The sequence below is a fragment of the Macaca thibetana genome, chromosome 13 (genome assembly GCF_024542745.1).
Source record: "Macaca thibetana thibetana isolate TM-01 chromosome 13, ASM2454274v1, whole genome shotgun sequence".
In the NCBI taxonomy this organism is placed as follows: domain Eukaryota; kingdom Metazoa; phylum Chordata; class Mammalia; order Primates; family Cercopithecidae; genus Macaca; species Macaca thibetana.
In genome coordinates, this window is record NC_065590.1 from 70,758,115 (window position 1) to 70,783,913 (window position 25,799).

Genomic DNA, 25,799 nt, shown 5'->3' on the forward strand with positions numbered 1-25,799 from the left:
CATTCAAAATACCTGGAGTAGTTTTCAAACTGCAAATGATTTCCTCCCTTGGCCCCGCTGACTGCCATCACTCCTCAACAGAACCAAAAGCCAGCGGTGAGTAGAGATGGGTGAGGACACTAGAAGCAGGGCATGAGTTAGGCTGGGATGCTGAGTGGGGCAGGGGGAGCAAGCACAAATGGAGCCGAACCTGACAGACTTCAGTTGATCCTCACTCAGCCACACAATGGCAACTACACCCTTGGGGGAAATGATCTAAATTACTCCAAACCTGAATGTCTTCATCTCCAAAATGGATAATAAAGGCTTCAGCAGTGTTGCTGTGAAGGTTAAATGAGATTGGGTACAAATGTGATGCACTTACCCCACCATACCTCAACAGGGACATTCCCTTTCTCCTGGTTTAATTTAAAACTCAGCCTAAATAGGTTCCCCAAAGTTAAAGGTTCTCTCTTACTTATCTTTGTGTCCAATGTCGTATCTGAATTCCAGGAGGTTCTTAATTTTTTGAAATTAATGGCTCACCAAAACTGTAACTTTTTTCAAACAGTAGATGATTAGATTACAACTCTATGCAGATGTTGCAGATACCAAATTCTAAGTGACTATACTAAGATTCACTCCTTACCCAAACATCAATGTGTGCTAAGAAAATGGTAATAAATGAGTTATATATGTATTTACCTGTTCACCAACCGCCTTCCTTCTCCACTCTTTGTGATGGATATGCTGATGAATGCAAAAGATGGGTGCGAAAGGATCAGCCTTCCTCTCATTTACTTCCAGAGGAAAGGCTCTTTTATTCTTTAACAAGTTTTTAAAGTTTTATTTTGAATTTATGACACAAGACCCATGAGGTTAAAGGGCTAATGTTTACTGGATTATGAATTTATGCTTTTCATTTTCCCTACGGTGTGTCCCAAATATTTGTAATTAAATATTTCAAGTTGACAACAGATTGTCCCTAATTCTTAGGGACAGATGTTCTTATCTTCATCTGATTCAGTAAGGCACCCTTTCCTGTAAAGCCGACTATACGACCATTATATGTATTTCTACATGCTCTTTTTTTCCAGCACTGAAATGCTGCCTTTAGGGAACGGGAGGAGTAAATATACATGAAGGGGTGGGTGACTTCCACAAAACTGGTCATCTGGAAGCTATAAAGTTTTGGAGTGTGGCAGCTGCACTCTGAGTATAGTAATGATGAAGGAATCGGTGATGTCAATAGAACGAGTCCTCAAGGTTAAACTTTTATATGATTTTTAAGGTCTTTAATAAGTCTAGCCCCTCAGAGGCTGATGAAGCTAGTCAGGCAAACTCTGGAGTCTGAGTTTATTAACATTTCGGTGGAAGCACAAGACTTCTTTGTACTTAAAAGACTTAGTCTACTTAACTGACTTTCTGGAAAGATAAGTCCATTTTTCAGTATCTGTTTTTAGAAATTCTAGAAAGATCCATCTTCAACATGAATTAATTTTTGACCCACATTAGTTCATTTTACTATGCAAACGTGCTTCTTAATGCTGGATACCCTCTATTAGAAATGTCTGTATAAATATTCAAACCCTTGTCTGCACTAACAGACATGGACACAAGATTAAAAACTGACATGAGTTAAGTATGCAGAGAATCTACCCAGGATGGAGGAAATGAGCTGGAATAGGAGTCAGGACAGAAAAACTAGTCCAGGATGCCTCAAGCTTCCCTCCACTGAACAAGAGAGGTAGCAAATGCAGGTAACCACAAAATAAATAACAGCACTACAGGAATTGCAAAGCCACAGCCATTGGGATGTGAGAAGTAGAATAGATACTCGGTGACGGCACTAGGCAGTGCAAATTGCCTTTGATGGTTCCAGTCTTTTCTTCTAGTTGCCAGGACCCTTGGGCTTATGCAAGCATCACAAGTCAAACCTGCTACGCTTGACTCATCGGTCTCATTTTCAATTTCATTTTGTTAGATTGACCTTTGGATGTTAATTAGGCTCAAAGTGAACTTAATTAAAATGTATACATTCTTATACTGTAAGGTATTCAGATGCGCATATTTGCAATGGCAAAATGACCACACTATTCTCATTTTACATGTGCAACATTTCCCTCAAATGATTAGTTTGAGCTGTTTGATCAATTTGTCGGCAACTGGTAACAGCGTGAAGCAGACATTATGCCCGAGGAAATAAACAAACAAGAACATACATTGGTAGAAGCTTCTCCAACACAAGACATTCGCAAGGGACTCATTAGCATCTACAAGATTTACCTTCGCACACGGGGCAACACTCCCCAGGCACTTTCACAGGGTTCGTGCAGGTCTGTCCGCAGACGGTCGCAACGCAGTGGCGTTCACCATTGACGCACTGGCAGAATGTGCAGTCGTCTTCCCGCCACCGGTCTCCGTGGGCGAGGATCAGGCCATTGGCATAGCAGCCAGCGGGATTATTAAAAGGATACACTGGATCTAAATGAGAACATGAGTTCAGAGTTAGACCGAGCATATTCTAAATCTTATCTCTGCCTGCACCCAGAGACATTTTTTTCCTGGGTTCTAGTCATCAGCAGTTCTATTCCCACTGTGATCAACAGAAGCTCAGGGTTGCATGAGGAGTCTCTGGGGGTGCATGCAAAAACAGCTGTCACACTGAATTTATGTCTACTCATCCTGACACAGCAGTGCCAGAGAAGAGGATCTGTAGTCTAAAAACCAACGTGCAGGTATTATCACTCTGTAAAGCTGGAAAGCTTTGTGGCAAGAACTGTGGGTTGGTAATTAGAAAACATGAATCCATATTAGGCTCTGACAATGTCTTCACAGTTGTAGACATAAATGTTTATCAAACCTCAGTTTCCCTACCTGTAAAGTGGAAGGAACAATGCCCTGTCTAAATCAGAGTGATACTGTTACTTCTAGAACTCTATCTCATGTGCCTGCAGGACCATGTGGGCAACAGTGCTCTTGCTGTGGCCTTGTTCATGACAAGGCTGGTCTAGACATACCATGGGTCACTGCCTTGGAGGAGGGCTGTGAACTTAGGCCATTTTTTCTCCCATAAGCTGTGAAGCTAAGCTGCAGCCCCAGGTGGGAGACAGAAGTAGCCAAAGCTACTGTAAAAAAAAAAAAGAAAATGTTTCTGAGGTTATTGACAAGGATATAAATACTGCATATGAAACCCTCACTTATCCCTCTATTGAGAGCAACTAGATAAATTACTCAATTTTCTTTCTCAGAAATACATAAAAAATTGGGTTCAACAAACAAGTACTGCTGTGCTGGGAGAGGAATCCAGACAGTTTAGAGTTTGGTCATCTTTATTCTAAGGACATATTAGGGCATTATAATAAAGTTAGAAGGTCAACATTTAAAATAATGCCATCACAGCGTTAGGAAGGCAGTCTGCCAGAGAGGGACGCGGCCAATGGACCTGAGCAAGACAAGATTTTTTAAATTCCTGTGTAAAAAGTATTAGAATACATATTTTTCTACATTGAGGCTGGATTTGAATTCCAGGAAGTGAGACATAACCGGATCCATGCCCAGACAACTACGATGACTACACAGAGGTTCGTATCTACATTTTTACAGCATCAACTGCTGCTCAGTTGCAGAACTATTACAGACTGGGGGCAGGTAGGGAACAAATCAATTAGGAAGGTTAAAAATTTGAAGTAATTCTTTTTAATTGTCAACATCACCTAAAAAATAAACTACTTTTCTCCTATGGTGGCTAAAATAACCTCTAATAGGGAAAAGGACTCACTGTTAAGAACCATGTTAGGAATGCAATTGTTATACTTTAAACATTTTCAGATCAGTATTATGTGGCAAATACAGCTCAAACATCAAAAGGAGACAATGTTATGAAAATGAGGAAGTATGGAAAGTGGCATGACACTGTGCCTCCCACTTTGTGTGCAGGGATCAGGCATAAGATTAACACATGAGACTTCAGACTGAAGATCTGGGGCCCAGTTAGGACACAAAGGCTCACATGACCCTCCTTTCTGGGGAAACAGTGTTGTGTTGTCAGAAGAACACTACAGACAGAGTCAGGCATGGGGTTATTGTTACTGGCTGCACTGTAAACCCAGGCAAGTGACTTTTCTCTTCTGAACTTGAACATCCTAATCTGTAAAATGTGTGGGTTGCCGCAAGTGATACTCAGAGCAACTGTTTTGAAATGCTTATTATTTATGAACATCAGTGATGGGAAGATGCAGCCTGATGAAAGAACATGAACATATTACTTCCTGGAGAGAAGACGGGAATCCAGAGAAAGCAGATTCCTGAGAGTCACACCTGACACCTGGCTGGGCCTCGAGCTGGTGTCACCGCTACCTGATACCATGACCCCATGTGAACCACCACATATTTTCAGAGAAGCAGTAGCAGGTCCCTGATCTCCCTGGAGAGGCCTGGGTATTGTGACAGGGGCAGGGTTAGTTCCTCTCTGGGCCGGCAGACTGAGACTGTCAGGGTGAGGTCCGCGTTATCCTAACTGAGCAATCTGAGGTGAGCAGGTGGTGAGCTCTAATGCCAGGTTAAAGATAAAGCTTTGCCCCAGGACTTGCTGAGGACTTGCTAGAACTGCAGGGGAGGAATGGAAAACAACTCCGGGACATCTCACTCTGCCTATGGAAAGATGTGACCCATCATCTACACCCAGGCATAGCTTCCCTCAGGGAAGTGTTTCTACACACTCTACCTGGCTTTAACATGCTAGAAGACAGACCACGGTGTCCTAAAAGAGTTCTAAACAAGGAACTTCAACATTCCTTTACTTTTGGATGAGACTAAATTAGGACAATTTCGATTTCAGAACTCTATACCATGCATACGCCTGTTAATCTGTAATTAGCACCTTTTCTTACCTTCACACACTGGGCAGCACTCTCCTTCAGGCACGTAGTACCTCTCACAGTTTATCTCACCACACTGGGCAGTGAAGCAGATGGCAACGCCCCCTTGGCATCGACAGAACCGACAGTTGTCCATTCGAAACATGTCTCCATCATAATATTCCACATTGTTAAATATGCAGGCTGGCTTTGTATCTGAAAAGAGTTAAAACAAACAAAGCATATTTGTAGTCATCTTTTAGTTGTATCCCTTGATGTTTTTCAAACAGCCTCTAGAAAATTTCTAATAGCAGGAGGTTATAATTTGATGGAAATTTACTAAACTCAATATAAGTTTATGTAACAGAAAACAATAAAATGAAGCAAAACAAAGTAAACAAAACACATTGTTATCCAGTTTACACCAAGGAACAGAAATTCCCCCTAGTAAAATCTACACTGACTTCCTTCCAACCCAGACAAAGGTAAACTTTATGACCATGACACTCACATATTTGGTATGTGCTTTAAAGTGATTCTATTTGTTTGGTTAAATCATTGTCTACCTCAAATGAATGATCCTGTCTCCATATTAGGTTCTGTTCTGCCTCAAAAATTTTATTACCATCTTTTTTGAAGTGGTGATGTTCGGTTCCTCCAGTGCTCTCTCTTATGTTCTTTTTCTCTATATATGGTATAAACACGTATAATTCTAATAGTGTTTGGCCTTTAACAACATACTCTCTACATGTATCACCTCACTTAATCCCCATAATGAAGGCCTGACATAGGTATTATTATCCTGAATTTAAAAGTGAGGAAATTCTAGATAGTTTACTCAAAGTCATACAGCAAAAACAGTAGCTCTTCAACTGAAACCTTGTGCTCTTTCCACTGTGCTTCAGGGTTATGTTCTGCTAAGGACTCATAGTCCCATATTTAGAAGTCTCATCATGATATCAATGATTTTTAAACTTTTCTCTGCCTTGAAACATTCTCCCTACATTCATTCTTTAATTTTAGTTGATTTAAAATAACTCCCACCAAGACATCACAAGAAAACACAACTACGGGTCAGTATATTATAAATGTAGACACAAACATCTTAAAAAAAATTACTAGCAGACCATATCCAGCAACACATAAACAAAATTACACACCACGACCAAGTGAGACTTATTCCAAGAATGCAAGGTTGGTTTAACATCCAAAAATATTAATGTTAATATGACATGTCACAGAATAAGGAACAAAAGCAACATGATCATTCGACAGACACAGTTTTTAGCATCTGACAGAATCTAATATTCTCTCATGATAAAAATGCTCAACCAACTAAGAACAGAATGGAACTTCCTCAACTTGATAAATGGCATCTATAAAAATCCTACAGCTCACCTCATACTTAATGGTGAAAGTCCAAGTACTTTCCCCCTAAGATCAGGAACAAGACAATGAAGTGTGCTCTCACCACTTCAATTTGACATAGTGGTGAAAATTCTAGCCAGAGCAAATAGGAAAAATAAATAAATAAAAAGCATCCAGATGGGAAAGGAAGAAGTAAAACTATCTCTAATTGTAGATGACATGACATGATCTTGTATATAAACAGTTCTAAGGGATCCATTAAAAAACGATCAGAAAGTATGAACAAGTTCAACAAGGTTGCAGGGTACAATTGCAACTCCCCAAATTGTGTTTCTACACACTAGTAATGACAATCAGAAAATGAGGAAAACAATTCCAATCACAATAGCATCAAAAAGTATACAATACTTAGGAATAAATTTAATAATGTAAGTGCAAACTTGTATTTTGACATTTTCAAAAAATTAAAAAGGCCTACATAAATGGGACATCCCGTGTTCATGGATTGAAAGACAACATTGTTTAAATGGAAATATTCCCCAAATTGACGTACATGTTCAATGCAATCTCTATCAAACTCCTAGCTGGCTCTTCTGTAGAAATTGATAAGCTGATCCTAAAATTCATATGAAAATGCAAGGCACTCAGAAATGCCAAAACAATCTTAAAAGGGAGAACAAAGTTAGAGAACTCATACTTCCTGATTTCAAAACATAATACAATGCTATAGTATTCAAGACTACGTGGTACTGCCACAGGAATAGATATATAGTTCAATGGAATTGAGAGTTCAGAAATAAACTATCACATTTACAGATATTTTGACAAGATGGTCAAGACTCAATGGGGTTGAAAGTCTTTTTTTTTTGAGATGGAGTTTCACTCTGTCACCCAGGCTGGAGTAGAGTGGCATGATCTAAGCTCACTGCAACCTTTACCTCCTGGGTTCAAGTGATTCTCCTGCCTCAGCCTCCTGAGTATCTGGGACTATAGGTGCATGCCACCATGCCCAGCTAATGTTTGTATTTTTAGTAGAGATGGGGTTTCACCATGTTGGCCAGGCTGGTCTTGAACTCCTGACCTCAAGTAATCCAACCACCTTGGCCTCCCAAAGTGCTGGTATTACAGGTGTGAGCCACTGTGCCAGGCCTGAGGTTGAAAGTCTTTTGGGGCAACTGGATCATCTACATGCAAAAGAATAAAGAAGAAACCCCTATGTCTCACACCATATACAAAAATTAACTCAAAATGAATCACAGAGTTATGATCTAAATACAACAGCTACAACTATAGTGCTCTTAGAAGGAAGCCTAAGAGTTAATCTTTGTGTCCTTTGATAAAGGAGTGGTTTCTTAGATGTGACATTGAAAGCATAAGCAACAAAAGAACAAAACAGATAAACTGGATTTCATCAACTTTGGCACTTAGAAGGACACCATCAAAAAGGTAAAAAGACAACCCTACAAACTGGGAGACAGTATTTGCAATCATGTATCTGATTTTAAAAAATTGGTACCAAGAACTCCCATAATTAAATGATAAAAATAATGTAATCAAAATGGGCAAACCTTTGAACAGACACTTTTCCAAATAAGACAGAAATGGCCAATAAACACATGAAAAGATGCTCGAATCATTAGTCAATAGGGAAATTCAAATCTAAGCTGCAATGAACACCATTTCACACCCGCTATGATGGATATAATTAAAAAATAGTAACGAGTACTGATGAGGATGTGGAGAAACTGGAATTCTCATAGATTTCTAGTGAGGATGTAAAAGCATAGCTGCTTTGGAAAACAGTCTGGGAGTTCCTTAATTTGAGTTACCATATCATCAAGCAACTCTACTATTAGGTATATACCCAAGAGAAATGAAAATATATACCCCACATAAAAGCACTATAAACAAATGTTCCTAGCAGCCCAAGAGCCAAGAAAAGAAAGAACCTAAATATCCATTAACTGATACATAAACAAAAAGCAGTGTAACTATACAATATTACGCGGCCATAAAAAGAAATGAAGTTCTGATATGCAATATAACATGAATGACACTTGAAAATACTATGCTAAGTGGAAGAAGCCAGTCACAAAAGACAACATATTAATACTATATAACTCTACTTATATGAAACACCCATCATAGGCACGTCTATAGAGATAGAAAGTAGATTAGTTGTTGCCTCGATCTGAGAGCTTTGGGAGAAAATGGGCAGTAACCGCAATCAGTTCAGGAGTTTTCTGGTGGCTTGATGAAAATGTTCTGAAATTGATTGTGTTGATGATTACACAACTCTGAGCATACACTGAAAACAACAGAATTGCACAACTTAAGTTGGCAAATTACATGGTGTCTCCTAAAGCTATTTTTTAAAAAAGTACTCCTAAGCTGAAGAAAGTTCTCCTGAGGTGACGAGCCCTGATCAATCTGCTGGTGAAAGCTGGATGATGTCTTTCATGGGGTCTTGTATCCATCCCCAAATCATTTAATATGTCACCTTGCATGTCTAAAATACTTTCACTGCATTTTGAGGATATGCATTTGCACTGCACTTGAGGATAATTACTATTTATTTTATAACAACCCCTCTAAGAAGACAGAACAAGTATTATTAATACCAGTTTTTCGATAATGAAGATGAAACTTAAAGAGATGAGGTGATTTGCTTAAAGTCACATGAATGAGACAAACAGTGATTTTATGTGTGCACATGTAGCACATGTGAATATTTAAACTCCTTCCGTAGTGCTACATGGATATAACATTTTTTCAGAAAATTAATGTTAAAAAAGAATCATCTTATTGTATCTCAGAATTCTTCTATAGCTAACTAATCTGAGTCGGGATTGAAAGGAACTGGGCAGCTAGACTATAAGTTCCAAAAAGCATAGAAAATGGAGTACTTTTATACATTAAATTTGCAGGCTGTGGAGCAAGGCAAAATACCGTACTCTAACAAAATGACCATCCATGGAAACTAAAAAAAATTAATAAACCAATCAATATTAATTATTTGGTTGAGTTGATCAACCACAGCTACCATCTGGGTGAAGTCACAAACCCTGGTACAGATCTGAGGAAGTGTGAAGGACAGGTTCTCGTTATAAATAAAGCTGCTTCAGGTGGACTTGTTTTTATGGTAGGGTGTGCAAAAGCTTAAACAGGAGGGTAGGCTTCACTAGCAAAAGCAAAAGGATCAAGGGAGTGGAGTGGAACTGAGAAAGATGGAGAATCCTAAAAACACAGCCTGGAAACACAACCAATCTTTAAGGGTGAAAAAAGTCACACAACACAATGAAATCTGTTTGATGTTCAGAGAGATTTATAGAGGCTCTTCATAAAAGTATATGACAAAAAGGCTACCTGTGGTTTTTGAGGAGCAACGGCCAATTACTTCTTCACCTATCAGAGGTAGATGTGAATCTCAGAACAGTATGGAGATTGCCACAACCTCCACAAAAGGATGATTTAAGTAGACGTGGAAGAGAAAAGGGTTATGAAGAAATAATTTACTGTGTAATTTGTACTTCTCAATATGAAACACAGAAGTGCCTTCTTAGTGATTTTTGTATGTGTTTTGTGTCTGAAAAATTAAACTTTATGTTTCTAAGTTCTGGAATCTTCCCTTTCTTCTTGAATATATTTCAGAACTCCTAAAAGAGAATTTTGCAATATAGACTATTAGTATATGCTACTACCTACCAAACTACACTGATTGGTGGATGGTGATAGACATACCTCAAAGATATTGTGGGTTCAGTTCCAGACCAGCTCAAGCAAGTCACATGAACTTTTTGGTTTCCCAATGCATTTAAAAGTTATGTTAACACTATACTGTAGTCCAAGCTTGCCTAACCTGCAGCCTGCGGGCCACATGAGGCCCAGGATGGCTTTGAATACAGTCCAACACAAATTTGTAAACTTTCTTAAAATATTGTAAGAGGTGTGTGTGTGTGTGTGTGTGTTTTAAGCTAATTAGCTATCATTAGTGTTAGTGTATTTAAATGTGGCCCAAGACAATCCTTCTTCTTCCAATGTGGCCCAGGGAAGGCGAAAGATTGGACACTCCTGCTATAGTCTATTAAGTATACAATAGCATTGTGTCTAAAAAGCAACGTACATTCCTTAATTTAAAATACTTTATCGCTAAAAACTGCTAACGATCATCTGAGCCTTCAGGAAATAGTAATCTTTCTGTTGGTGGAAGGTATTGCCTTGATGCTGATGGCTGCTGACTGATCAGGATGGTGGTTGCTGAAGGTTGGGGTGGCTGTGGCAATTTCTTTAAATAACACAACATGAAGTTTGCCACACTAACTCTTCCTTTCATGAAAGATTTCTTTGCAGCATGTGATGCTGTTTGATAGCATTTCACTTACAGTAGAACTTGTTTCAAAACTGAAGTCAATCCTCTAAAACCCTGCCGTTGCTTTATCAACTGAATTTATGTAGTAGTCTAAAGCCCTGGTTGTCATTTCATCTGGTGAAGATGTTGTCAGAGCATCCTCACCAGGAGTAGATTCTATCTCAAGAAACTACTTTCTTTGCTCATCCATAAGAAGTAGCTCCTCATCCTTTCAAGTTTTATCATGAGATTGCAGCAATTCAGTCACATTCTGCATGTTCCATATTTAATTCTAGTTCACTTGCTCCTTCTACCACATCTGCAGTTACTTCCTCCACTGAGGTCTTCAGCTCCTCAAAGTCATTCATGAGGGTTGGAATCAACTTCTTCCAAACTCCATGTTAATATTGTGACACCTTCCCCTGAATCACCTGTGGTCTTAATGGCATCTAGAATGGTGAGTGAATCCTCTGCAGAAGGTTTTCAATTGATTTAGTTCTGATCCGTCAGAGGAATGACCATCTACAGTAGCTACAGCCTTACGAAATGCTTTTCTTAAATAACAAGACTTGAAAGTTGAAATGACTCCTTGGTCCATGGGCTACAGAATGGATGTTGTGTTAGTAGGCATGAAAACAACACTAATCTTGTACACCTCCATCAGAGCTTGGGAGACCAGGTGCATTGTCAATGAGCGGTAATATTTTGGAAGAAACATCTTTTTCTGAGTAGTAGGTCTCAATAGTTGGCTTAAAATAATCAATAAACCATGCTGTCATCCAGGCTTTGTTGTTCCATTTATAAAGCACAGGCAGAGTAGATTAAGCATAATTCTTAAGAGCCTAGGGTTTTTGGAATGGCAAATGAGCACTGGCTTAAACTTAAAGTCATCAGCTGCATTAGCCCCTAATAAGAATCAGCCTATTCTTTGAATCCAGGCATTGACTTCTCTCTTGTTATGAAAGTCCCAGATGGCATCTTCTTTCCATACAAGGCTGCTTTGTCTACACTGAGTATCTGTTTAGTGTAGCCACCTTCATCACTTATCATAGCTAAATCTTCTAGATAACTCTCTGCAGCTTCGACATGCAGCTTGTCCCATCCCTTCACCAAAACAAATTAAAACCAAAGTGAAAAGAGCAGTAATATTTATGGACGATGTTCTCTCCATCTATTCATCCAAGCTACTATTTTTAAAACTCAGGAGTTCTTGAGTTCTGTGTATTTTTAAATCCTTAGGTTTTCCTTTTATTATACTGATGATATGCTCTTAAAGTTGTGAATGTGGACTCGCTTTAATAAAGTCTTGCTAACTATACTCTCATAATTAATGGCTCGGTATTAAATATTGTAAGACTAAAAATATTTTTGCTAGTTTCAATTGGCTTATTCCACAGGGAGAAAGGGGAAGTGTGTGTGTGCTGGAGGACACCAAGCATATCCTATTTCAGGAAAAGGGAAAGAGAACAACTCTTATAAAGGATTACAACAATTTGTATCACTCTTCAACAAAATTAGCTTAACAAGCCCCCAGGAACACGAGGGGTGCTCAATAAACACATACTGAGTGGAGTATTTCTCTCAAAGTGCCAGAATATCTCCGTTGTTGTATCAGTAGAAGACATTATGTCCTTAGAAACATTACGAGCATAATTGCTATATAGACAGTGCGTTCTTAATCGATGTTTTCTGTAATAATGTGTGTTTTTTTAAAATTAACAGGCTGCAGGTCTGAATTTTCTGGGCCAAAATTTTACATGAGGAGCAAGCTAACATTGGGTACGGCTCCCCTTTAAATGGTGATTTCACACGTTATATCTTAGAGAAAATTCTGTCAGGGCCAACACACGATTACTTCTAGTTTTTATTAACCTTTCGTATATGTCTGAATAAAACAGGAACTAATTACTGGGTGGGCAGCATGACCTTCACCCAGGCTCCTCATTGTTAGCGCCGCATTTTAATACTGCTGTGAGAAGCAGAGTGCTGCAGGGACAGTGCTCCAAAATAGAACTATTTCAAATGGCACAAAACAGGCTAAAAACACAGGCTAAGTTGTATTCAGATATACTTTCTCTGAACTTACTTCATAACCCCCTGAAATTGCTTTTGGCTACTTGTGCCACATACAAGTAATGCTCCCATCCCCACTCCATCCACCCACCACTCTTGGCACCACCGGGAAGAGGGTACTCTTCCTCTTTTGTACTGATGACTTGTTTAGAGCTGTGAATGGGGGCTAGCCTCAATATATACGGCCCTGCTAACTATGCTCTCAGAACTAATGGTTCAGTATTAAATACCATAAAGGCTAAAAATATTTCTGGTAGTTTCAACTGGCTTATACTCAGTAACAATACTACAGACTAATTCATTTACTCACTTGGGGAACATTTTATAAGCAGGTCACACAGACAAGAGTCAGCTTTTGTCTACGACATTCCAACCAAGATATTCCATTTTATCTAGATGTTTGTGTACGTACGTTGGACAAATGTTCATATCTAAGAAACCAAATAATCGCTTGCACATTCTACACCTAGGATTTCAAACCCAAAAGCCTCCAGGAATGAGAGGTGGGCCACATGTAAGACAGTAGGGGGTACTGTGTTAAGTGGAGAACACACACCCATCTAACAGTAGAGGCCATTGTCCAGCTCCAGCTGACTGCTGATGGAACACTTGTTTGTGGGCCGGAGCAGACGTACAACAGGTTCTTGATGAAGGTGGAGGGCTGTTACAACACTGCTTTGGAGGTCATATTTTTAGGTGATGATTTTGATGACTTCTAAGTTCACATAAAAGGAACATAATCACACCACCTGTTCCTTTGGTTTCTAAATAACAGGGATCTTGTTCAGCCAATGCCTCGTAAGTTCTACTTTTGGCGCTTGTCAGAGAATGCAGTTACAAACTGTCATGAACTGGTTTGCAACTCTCCCATCCCTCCACCACAACAAAATAAAATCAAACTCCAAAAAAAAAAAAAAAAGTAGTATTTATGGAGGATGCTCTCTCTCCATCTACTCATCAGGCTAGTGTTCTCAAAACTCATGAGTTTTCAAGTTCTGTGTATTTTAAAGTTGTACGTTTTCATTTTAAAGTTTATCTTAAAAAGAAAAAAAACCACATAAGCATATGGATCATATGGATGACAGCATAGGAAGTGAGTACGGCAGTGCATAACCCATTTCTGCACGTGGGGTCAGTCATGTTAACATTTCACCCGCAATCTCCTGAACTGGGGTCTATGGATCTACCTCACCATGTTGGGCAGTTCGCAAAATTGAGAAAAAATGTTCTAAGCACCTAGAGTCTAGCTGTGTCAATCTGACCTTTCAGAACTGAGCTGCATTTTAATATTTTGCCTTTGCTTTTTATTGAGAACAACCCCAGGAAACCCATTTCTGCATTTGTGGTCTTAATGCAATCAAGCACATGATCAACTTCATCATTCAATGGGATGAAATCCATTCCTTTCCATATGAAAAATCTCAGAGAGACGGTTGTCCCGTCCAGCAGGCATTTTTCTCTCTGAAAATAAGAACTGCGTATTTGACCCTATCTCCTTTTTCACTTTGATGGCCAGAAAACTGGGGGCCTAATTTAACATTTAACTCCCACAACTGCACAGGCACTTATGGACTACATACCTGTGGGTGCTTTCTGTTTGATTTTTCACTTCCAACTTTTACTTACAATTCTATGGCTGTGATTCTCCTTTCTCATAAATATTTTACCACTATGTTATGGAATCTGTTCTCACTGTAAAGTTTCCTCACATCTTCTGTGGATAAGCAAGTGTTTTTATACATATAAAATAGACCTCTGCTTTTCTAAGTGATGATAACGAATCTTTGATATGTAATATCTATCTTGTAATGGTGACCTTACAACAACAGATTTTTCCAGGACATTAGGTGATAAGTATGTTTATATTTACATACAGAAACACATTCATATATCAATATATATGTGTCTGTATGAGTATGAAGGTATATGTCAAAAGAAGTAAAATATAGACTTTGAGACACAATGTTCTTAACAATATTTTGTAGGATTATGAATCTTCACAGTATTAGTTCCTAGTCTCCTCTACAGGTGAATGACTGATATAATAGAGTCAGTTGTGCAGGATTACGAAGAAAGTAAAAATCACTCAACAAGTTTATGGTGGCAAGAAAGAAGCATCCACCAGAGATGTAGTGACTGTGTTTTGTCCACTCAACATCTTCTCATGACAGATAGCAACTCCTATTCCAGAAGTCAGAGCTCTATAGTAAGTGGCAATAAATTAGGACAGGCCCTGCAGATTGATCCCAAGGCTGCTAAAGTGGAGGTGCGGCTATTAGTAGTTTGAGACACATCAGACTGCAGCAAGACATAGTCAATGTTCTGATAAGAGAGGCATGACCCATGGGTATCCAGAACCAAGAAGCAAAGAGAGAAGAAGGGCACTCCGGTTCCTCACCCACAGGAAACACCAGCAAATCTTTCTACTAGAGATAGTTTCAGGGGACAAATGACTTAAGATTAAAGTGTAGGGCAATAAGAGATGGAGGATTCCTACAAAGTAACCCATTTATGGACTGACATTTAACAGACACCTCTAGAGGGAACTAAGATGATAAGAATGAGATCACTGACTGGCTCATGCAACAAAATCTGGGTGTCTTCTGTGAGGCAGATAATAGGGTAACATCCACAGACACAAGGATGAATGTGACAGACTCCTGTCCTCCAGCAGTTCACATTCTGGAGCGAGAGACAGGCATGAGCATAAGTATTTTCCAAGTGATGAGCACTGGATGAAGCGCATCTGAGACTCTGGGAACCTAGGCAAGCAGTGACTATTTCTGTCTCCAGTGGTACAAGTATTCACAAAATCTCACCTGTCATAAATTAAACCGTAGCACCTCCAGAAAAAAGGTCTGTTTGGCTATTTCCTTGTGTTTAATGGATGTTATTACTGGTTAAATAATGACTGGAGTGGGGAGAGGCACCGAGAGGTGATTTAAGTGTACAGAACTTTTTCTGTTCCCCCTTCCTGTATGCTTGTATTTATAAGGCCTGTAAGTTAGGAAGCTCAACCTTACCATCTCTATCCCCCACCCCCAATGTCCAGGACTGTGCCTCTGGATGTGAATAGAAAGTGTGCATATAGAATACTAAAGATTATTGGCTGGGCACAGTGGCTCACGCCTGTAATCCCAGCACTCCGGGAGGCCGAGGCAGGTGGATCACAAGGTCAGGAGATCGAGACCATCCAGGTTAACACAGTGAAATCCCGTCTCTACTAAAAATACAAAAAAATAAGCTGGGCGTGGTGGTGGGCGCCTGTAGTCCCAGCTACTCAGGAGGCTGAGTCAGGAGAATGGCGTGAAGCTGGGAGGCAGAGCTTGCAGTGAGCTGAGATCGTGCCACTGCACTCTGGCCTGGGTGACAGAGTAAGATTCCGTCTCAAAAAAAAAAAAAAAAAAAAAAAAATACTAAAGATTATTTGCATCTGAGGCAAAATTCCAAGTAGATCACCTGTATTATTTAATTTAACTGTTACTCAGTCCATTTTACAGCTGTGGAAACTGAGGCCCAGGGAAACCAAGAAGCTTCCTTAAAGTTAACCCAGCTAGTGAGTGCAGGACCCAATTTTCAAACTGTGGTTATTTAGTTCTAGTCTGTGTTCTTTCTTAATCATAAAGCCATACTGCAAGTGTTTATTCAAAGCAAAAATAAACAATAAAAAACAACATGTGGCCATGGACCTAAAAATCACAGGATGCAACCAAATAGGACTCAACTGCAATATAACCTTTCTTGCCTTGGAAGGAGGGCAGGAAACCTTATGATATCTGAATTCCTACAGGAAGTATTTGATATGAATATTTCTATGTGTAATTTTGTTGTATTTGTCCAAATCCATCTCCATCTTCCTGTGTGTACAAGTATTGACTAAATAATGCTCCGAATGGTTACTGACATGTAACTTGAGTTTCATCATTTTTTGTTAATGAATATTCTGGTAGAGAAGCATGTTGTAGGTTCCCCTTCCTTCTATCACCTAAACTCAATAAACATCAAGCCACCAAACACAAAATCCTCCCATATAAAGTCAAAGGGAGAGGCAGATTCTGTCAGAAGGAATCTCGTGACCCAAGAATCCTTTTTCAGGGCCACATGGGTCAAGTCTAAAGCAGGCCACTACCAGTGACCACCCACTGATTAAAGGTGTCCCCTCCACTGCCTCTCAGCCTTTTGGCTAAGATCAGGTGCAAAGATGTTCTAAGTAGGAAAATGCTAAACAAGATGAGCAATGTTTTTCCTGTTCCCAAGTGTGCCAGGCCCAATGTAGTTTTACCCAGGTCACCTCCCGACAGCCATGGGACCAGTTACTGAGTGACAGCAGGAAAACTATCACAGGCTCCAGGATCCTTTTCCTGAAATTCCTAAGTTTTAGAAATTCTGTAACACAGCTGAGTATGAGAGCTACACGCAATCTGCTATTGCATCTCCAGAATCCTCTTTCTGATGGGTGGAATGATAGCTCCTAACCTAACTTTCTTTACTGCACTGTGGATTTTAAGCAAACCTTTTTGAGTGCCCTTCAGCAAGTCCCTGAAGGTTAATAACCCTGCTTTGTAAAAGGCAGAAGCAGCTACGTTGAACCCTCCCTCCTCCTCCTCCTGCACAAATGTACACTCTCTGAGAACAAGAGAAACCCCACGTACCATTAACACATTCAAAGACATCACAGCACTTTCCAGGTGTCCCATCGCCACGAGAGACTATGCGGGGAGTGGATCCCACCTCACACACGGGGAAACCACATAAGCCAGAGAGACACTCGCATCTGAAACCAAAGAAAAGGGAAGGAAAACCCCATGAATAAACAACAACACAGAAGTCGGGAGACCACAAACAAAGTGGCAGTGGCTGTGGTCTATATGACCAGTACCTGGTCTATATGACACTGCCTTCTTTATCTGGTGTCACTGGGAAATGGGAAGGCAGGAGGGGTTCTGACATAATTTGCTTTCAAATAACTAAGACTTGTCTCCTATATATACACCCCAATTTTTAACTTTAACCATTTTGACAGAAGTATTTCTAAAACGCATTACCTCATTTCTTACTTAACCAGACTGGTATGGAGCGTAACAAACATTTTCTGGCTGACTCAGGGACATCTTCATATGTATCTGTTATGCTCTTCTGTGAATCGATGCTTGCACAGGCTAATACAGAGTGAGTGTTCCCATGCTAAATGGCCCCATGGTGCTCCTTCGCTGCAATTGATGTTTAGGTGTTTTTCATAGATTTTCTGACTCCTGGTTCAATGATTAAGTTATTAGCTTTTTAGTGTTTTCTTGTCAGTGTGATGTCTCAAGTCCACTCTCATCTTGAGCCATATTTAATTTATGATTGTACACAATAAAAGAAATGGACTGAAGACTGAGGAGCTCTTTATAAAGAGAGGGCCTAAGTTGTAGTAAGTGAACTTTATGACAGCTATCTTGGGAGCTGAAAGTCTTAATTTTTGGATCTTAAGCTACCACCTGAGCAATGATCTCTGCACGCATGAATGGGGTGTTCCATGAGCTGCAAGCTGGCTGTGCTGGCTCTCACCCCTAACTTCAATGCTGCTGCAAAAATTGCTAAACACAGAAGCGTGGGCAGGTGAAATAAGAGGAGACAAAATGTTGCATCCGCAACAATGCAAGAGGGGCAGGACATAAGAAACTCCGGGCAGCTGGGTGTCAGCATGTGAATGTAAGATGAGGAAAGAGCTGCTAGATTTCTGCCCTGGGACTCCCCTGGGGAGAGACGTATGGGTCAGAGGGTGGAGAGGATGATGGCGGGAGTTCCCAGGTTGACAGGAGTAAAAGGAAGGCATCCTAAAAAAAGACATCCTGGCAGGAAGTATGTGGGTATTTATGTACGGTAGAGGTCAAGATCAGGGGAGGTAACATTCCCAGCAGGGAAAACTATCAACACATTCATTAACTGTGCTTTTGTACCCCCTTCTTATTTAAGTAATTGGTTTGTTCACCTATTGTTCTTTGGATCTTTAATAAATTAATATATGCTTATAGTCCACAAGTACCTCAATAATCAGGCCCAGAGATTTAATTACATTTATAATTAACCATGGAACTAGAAAAGAAATGACTTCAGGTTAAGATTTGCATCAAAGACTATTAAAGCCACTGGGAAGGTGGCTTTAAACACCCCACTATCACCCCAAAGCAGGCTCTCTGAGGATTCTTCCATGTGGGGTGACAGTTCTATTGGATTCCTGGGAGAAGAGGGTGTTAGGTCATTCAGGTTTTGCTGCAATGGTATTTCTACCAATGGTTTCAAGTAAAGGTTTGCCTGTTTTGTGTGAGCAGAGCTTGGAGCTCTCAACTCACAGTCTATATTCCTGCAGGACAATCACTTTCTAGTGCTGAGTAAATGTGAGCTGGGCTTTTAGTGCCTGATAAGGTCATCCCATACTTTGTCATGCTTATATGCCTAGCCATTGCAATGGTAAGCACATAATCGTACTGCTGTGATATAACAGTAACATTATACTGTTTACATTTATTGTACTTGGCACTCTGTACAACTTAAAACTCTCTGGAGTTTATAGATGAATGGAACTAGAGTACTGACAGGCCACACACTGATCCCAATGCATAGATGTGATTACAATGAAAGCAACCTTCAAGAATAGCTGGTTAACTTTCTCTTACATATCTTCTATGATTCCACATTCTTGCCTACAGATGTGCTCCAGGGAATCATTCTGATCTAAACAGAGAGTGTACCGTCAACCAAAAAATACCCGTTCAGATGTTGTCCTTCAACACTTGAACAACCTTTACTGACTGTGCGTGCGCACTTACGTGCTGGGTTCTCTGCTAGGCTGTTAGGAGTCACACCACACTGAACACTCATGACTAAGTCTGCCATTAAGTCTTTTTTTTCTGTTTATGTTTGACCTATTTTCCCAACATTTGTTTAAAAAATTTACAATTTTAGAAATATATTTAGGGAGTATAAGTGCAAGTTTCTTACAGCCATATATTGCATAGAGGTGAAGTGTGAGTTTTTAGTGTACCTGTCACCCAAAGAGTAAACATTATATGCATTGCGACTTCCTAACATTTAAATATTCCTATTATTTTTCTAGAGTCCCTTACAAGTTGTCTCCAGCAGGCTGTAGAAGAGCGGAAGCTGCACCCAACTACCTATTAACCCACCTAGGAAAGGAAAATGTTTTATGCTGAATCTTTACATCTAAACTGACTGCATAATAAAGATCCTGGTTTTGTTAGCTGGTGTGACACCAGCTCCTGTCTCCTTGTCTCCTTCCCTGCAAAGCCTTCTGATCTACCTGTTGCCATCTTTTGACTTTTCACAGCTTCCCCTGAACCTGAAATTAGTATCTTAATCAAGAAAGAGCTTATGAAAGAACAACAAAAGGTAAAAATCTGGGCTGAGGTCAGATATCTATTGGGTAGCTATCTATTCGGTTAAAACCTTACTGAAACTGCCAGTTTTGCAGGTCGAAATGGTCAAACAGCATTTCCTTATGTTCAAGATAATACAACTCACATCAGTTATCTTTTAACAGGTATGTTTACATTCACTCAGGTAACAAAAGGGGACCCCGTCATGACCCATATTTGCCCAGGAAGTCTGTTACATCTATAAATGATATGAATCCCATGTAGTTTAAAAAAATTCTTCAGTAAGATTATTCTAGATGCTCTGGTTAACACACACTGCAGGAGGTATTCTTCCCTTTCACCGATGGGAACAGGAGTTACACAGCTTAGTCAAGTGACCTGATTTTAAACAGGGTTTCCTGTTCTCTGTGTTTTCCACTAGAAGAGACTAGATTTTCCTCTACTGAGTCATGAAGAGGAAATGCTAAACTACAGAAGAACTGACGCATGCAACCTGTACCGTCCTCACCACGTTCTTTCTCTTCATTTTAATACTTTTTGTCCTCCCTAATCTTTCCCCTACCCTTTATCCCCATCTCTGGAGAAGGAGCAAGCGAAGGAAAGGAGAACACAAAGGGGCAGAGGAAACAGACTACCATGAGAAACGCTGCAGTGAGCTGATTTCAACACTTACCCCTCATTTCTGAAGCCCTCTCCCCAATTTCCAGTTCTAGTCCAATCTCCCCCTGCCCAAGTCTCCGTCTCTCCCAAATCATGCCACATCCATCCTAAGGCTCAGTTCCCGAACTTCTGCAGTCAAAATTTATCTTCCATTACTCCTCATTTTATGTATCACTTTCTCAGCCTAGTATTCAACACTCTGAAGTCCATATACCCCCTTTTCCAATTCTGTTTCCCAGTATTTCCCTTCATTTTCCAGTGCTACGGTTATGCTCTTTTCTCCAAGTCAGTCCCCACTTTGCTGTCTCTGCACTGCCTGCCCTAATGGCCCCTGCACATTCCTCATCCAGTCCTTACGCTCAGTTGTCTTTCTAGGCCAACCTTAGATAATAGCTTCCTCTCTGAACCCTCAAACACCACACTTTTCTTACAGCACCCTCTTTCTCTATTTTGTGGTAACGTGAGGACTCATTTTAACATAAGCTCTTTTAGTACCTACCACGCTTAGTCATATAAATGTTTCTTACGTGGAAGTGAACTGGAGATCAACAAGACAGGAATAACATTAACACAACAGAACAAAAACACAAAAGAAAGTGAGGAGAGCACTGAGACTTCTATACTGTGAACTCATAAAGGCCACCTCAGGCAGACCTATTTGCATGACACCTTGAGCAAAAGTGCTAAGGGTTTTAAAAAACGAAACAAAACAGCTTTATTGAGATATAATTCACCTACCATAACATTCACCCTTTTAAAGTACACAATTCAGTGGTTTTACATTCAGAGGGTTGTACAACCATCACCAGTACCTAATTTCAGAACATTTTCATCACCTCAAAAAGAAATCCTGTACTCACTGGCAGTCACTCCCTTTCCTCCAGTCCCCGGCCCTTAGCAATCACTAATTTATGTTCTGTCTCTACAGACTTGCCAATTCTGGGCAGTTCATATAAATGGAATCATACAGTATGTGGGCTAAGGGCTTTTTAACTTCAAAGAAGATGCAACCTGTATTTGCAAGTAACCAGAAAAATAAACTCTCAATGTAATCCTCAGAGTTAATATAATGATCAATCGAGGTACCACATTAACAAATTTTTGCATAATGTAATCACAGCTGCAGCCAGGTGGGACTTGGTTAAGCTGTTTTTTTTTTTTTTTTTTTTTTTTTTCTCAAGTAGGAAATGGATTCAAGCTCAGTGGGCACCTGAGTGCCTGAGTACAATGGAACTCAGAAATCATGGAAACCCCTAGAGGGCACTCACCCCCTTAGGAGGTTCTGCTGGCTGAATGGTGGTGAGTACACACTTAATGCTTTCCCTTCATGTCCTGTGCTTCCTGGACTTCACAGACAATCCCAGGCAGGCCAGAAGGTCAGAGTCCAAGCTCCTGGGCATAGCTTGCAAGGTGCTCCTAAATCTGCCTCTACCTGTTATTAGTTTCCACACTCTACTGGTTCCTGCACACACCCTACACTCCAGCAACAACGATGATCTGACGCCACTGAACCACCTGTCCCCACCCCTTATCACTCCAGCCACAGCTCACGTCCACCCAGCCTCAAATCTCTGCCTCTCCCTTGCCCCTGGTGAACTGCCCACAACCTTAAGACCACCTACTCTATAAGACCTTCTCTGGTCAAAAAACAAACAGGATTAAATTTCCCTCCTCTGACTTTCAACAGTACATAAGGGTACCTAACTCTTGAAGTGCACCGACCCATCATACTAAATCAAAATCAGACTGTTTCTCCTGTGAATTCCTCTAGTGCAGGGGGCATGTCTTACTTGTTTTATAAACAATAGTAAAAAAATGATAAAGGTACCCAACCGATAACCTGAAATAAACTTTTTCATGGATACAAGTCAGGGGTTAGAGCATGTATTGTTTTATGTTTTTTATTTTTATACATTTTAGACTGCAAGCTTGTAGGTATGGTGCTTTTCAAAATTAGTATATGGAAGGAAGGACTATGGAATGTGTTTAAAATGCAGATTCCAGGGTACCCACTCAAACACTGTTTTTCTGCAAGTTTGGGGAGCGGCTCCAGAATGTGCCCATATGATAATCTGCTCTCCAGGAGATTCTGCTGATGGGAATCTGCAATCCACTTTCCAAGAACTTTGTGCCTAGATGTGCACAGCCTGGGTGGTCACAGTTTAATTTGTACTTTCCAGTGGAAAAAACAAAACAAAACCAAGTACAACTAGTTTTAGCATTATAATGAGAAGAATGATTACTAGTACTTGTTTTTGATCACTTACAAACACTCCTTCCTGCCTGCATACCATTGCTTAAAAGTGAGAGATACTACCTACGAGGGAAGAAAAGAACAGAAATATTACCAATTTATCCAGTACTGTCACCCAAAGAAGAAAAATGTGCGACTGCTAGCAAGCTACTTAAACTCTTGGGGACTGTTTTCTCATCCATAAAGTGAGATAGCTGGATCATAATAAACTTTTTTCTAAATATAAAATCCTTTGATTCTATCATTGCCATTCCCATTCCTGTCACTGCTGCAATCTGACCTCAGTTCATCCTCTTCTCACTCCCTGTCCTTTGGGAACATCAGTCACTTCGCATCCCTTACTCACCTGATCCTCCTCCTCTCCAAGCACCTCAACCTTCAGGCCCAGCTCAAGATAGGGTTTTTGCACTGGTGATGTTTTGGTTTTCGTGGGGCCATAATAATTATGTAGCTTTTCTTTTTTTCCCTACTAAAGAACTCTAAGCAAGGCTGGAAAAGAAACAACATGCTAGATGCTGTTGTCTCCCTACCACTAGGCATGTTGCAGACCCTACATAACTAAGTGGAAGGGTCAACAGTTTGTTTTACTACAATGACCACAGAAACCTTAAAGGAGGATAACCTATAGGAGATCCTGGAGGAGGCCATAGGGGTAGGAGTCCTGTTTGTTCCTCCCACAGCCCTTTCAGCAAAGAACAGGAGTGCCCCTCAACCTCCGCCCCGCCCCGTACCCCCAGAGGTATCCTCCTGGTGTAGGTGCTGATGTTATCCTAACACTCCCCCAGTAAGCTCCTTCTGCAGAGGAGGCAGCTCGGAAGCAGCAAGTCATCACACTCCTCACCCTCCCCAGCAGACCCTGATCTTCCTCCGCCCATATCCTAGAGGAAAACAAGTCAGTGAGGTATTCTGGAAAAGATTTCTTCCAATACTGGATGTACTACACACCGGAACTGAGTGCTTGAGGCCTTCAAAAGTGGAGGCATCATTGACTATAAATTAAAAACTACTATTTACAGGTGGGTGGGAGGTCTCCCTTTAGTCAGGAAACAAGGATAAATGAGGAATGAAAAGGGCAAAGCACTTGTGTTACTAGGATTCTACACAGTGTATTAATGATATAGCTTGTTGGGAATGGAAATTATAATGACACATAAAACACAGTACTATTCTATAAAAAGCAGCTTCAACTTTAATTAAATACGATGTACCATCTTTCTTCTGATTAAATTTCTTACCTCTTTCCAAGAATGTGTGTGTGTGTGTGTGTTTTAAAGGCTGCAAACAAAATATCCAAAAAGCAACAGGTTTCCTAACTGGGGGTCCAACTCTTATGGAAAACAGCACTCCTCTCTAAGAAAGTTCCTTAGGCTCACAGTTTTCCTCATGCTTCACCGTAAGAGATTTACTACTCTCTGTGTATGAATAACTAACTAACCCTCCTTCCCTCTTTCTCCCTGTCTCAAGTCTATTCCTGCGTGATTTCCTGGCATTTCCACTCCCCCAGCACTGACAAATGTGCTATAGCCACAGCAAGTGCAGCCCTGCTCTGGGGATCATACTCTCACCCCGCAGCAATCCCTCCCCTATGTACAGTGAGCTGTCACCTGTCAACCAGAAACTGCACCTTCTTCACCACTTTCCCTTTGGAGACCACCAGAAAATCACTCTGCCTTTTGTGGTGGTGGTGGTGGTTGTTTTATGCTTTGTTTTTCTTTTGGGGGGAGGAATCAAAGGTCATGCTCCCATGTAGGGAAGGTAAAGACAATTAGGTTTGGGTTCAGTGTATACTGTTCGGGTGATGGGTGCCCCCAGATCTCACAAATCACCGCTAAATAACTCACTCATGTAACCAAATACCACCTGTTTCCCAAAAACCTATGGAAATAAAAAATTATAAAATAAATAAAAAATAAAATAAAATATTCCTTTGCCTTCCTACTATTGGTAATAATAATAAATCAGTCATTAAGCTCTTCTCTTCCTAGCTGCCTCCTCAAGGCTGCCATGTGGCTCAGGAAGCTTATCTTAAGGTGCTAAGTTGAAAAGAAAAGTGGCATAAGCAGCAGGAAAATAGAAGCTGTAAGTCTACGTGGTTCCTGCAAGAATTTACCAATTATCTTCTAGGACTCTGCCCCACAGAAAGTAGGTGTGGTGGGGAGAAAACAATGGCATCTTTCACAAATTACTACCTTGATGTGACTGGCTAAAAAAAAATCGGGGTTAGTTTTGAAGAGACTCAAACTAATCGGGTGGCGGGGCGGGGACGACACAGCAGAAACACAGCTGAAAATAATCGCAGGGCCCGTGCCCTTGTTGAAATGTTAGAGCTGGGATCTGGCAGAAATCCTGGGCCACTCAGTCCAGCTCAACAATCCGATACCGCGTATCGAGAGCTGGCCAAGTCCCAGGAATGGAAGACTCCCTGCCTTCACTTCCGTAGGTCTAGGGGAAGACAATGGCATCTGCTTTCATGGCTGGCAGGATGGCTTTAGAGAGTAAGACGGGATGGGAGCGAGAGCTGCATGAAGGACTAGTTAGGAAAAGTAGGAAGGGAAACTGGCATATCACACTGTGGAAAGGAGAACTGGGCTGGGACGTGGAGAGTAAGTTTTAATATAGGAACATAAGTTATTCCCACTTCAGAGCAGAATTGCCAACTGCCTCAGAAAATAGATGCTTTGAAACAATGAATCAGCTTGTTATGAACATGTAATGATTTTGTAGCTATTTACTGAGTGTGCACATGCAGCAGGCACTAAGCTGGACTGGGGCTGGGGATACACAGGGTTCTGGCCTTAAGTTTAGGGAATTTAGTTTAGGGAAGCTTTGTATATATAACCACAAATGAGAACACAATGGGATGCTGACTATTCAATCTC

General features: G+C 40.5%; 1 protein-coding gene across 4 annotated transcripts in view; it reads right to left on the minus strand.

Moving 5' to 3' along the window:
* CRIM1 (cysteine rich transmembrane BMP regulator 1) overlaps positions 1 to 25,799 on the minus strand; it is a 196,649-nt gene that overhangs the window by 68,469 nt on the left and 102,381 nt on the right. For all 4 annotated transcript variants that reach the window (XM_050753298.1, XM_050753300.1, XM_050753302.1 and 1 more), the window contains 3 exons: positions 17,280 to 17,401; positions 4,872 to 5,054; positions 2,266 to 2,463 (listed from right to left, as the gene is read on the minus strand). In XM_050753298.1, coding sequence (XP_050609255.1) covers positions 2,266 to 2,463; positions 4,872 to 5,054; positions 17,280 to 17,401 — 503 coding nt within the window. The remainder of the gene's footprint in view (positions 1 to 2,265; positions 2,464 to 4,871; positions 5,055 to 17,279; positions 17,402 to 25,799) is intronic.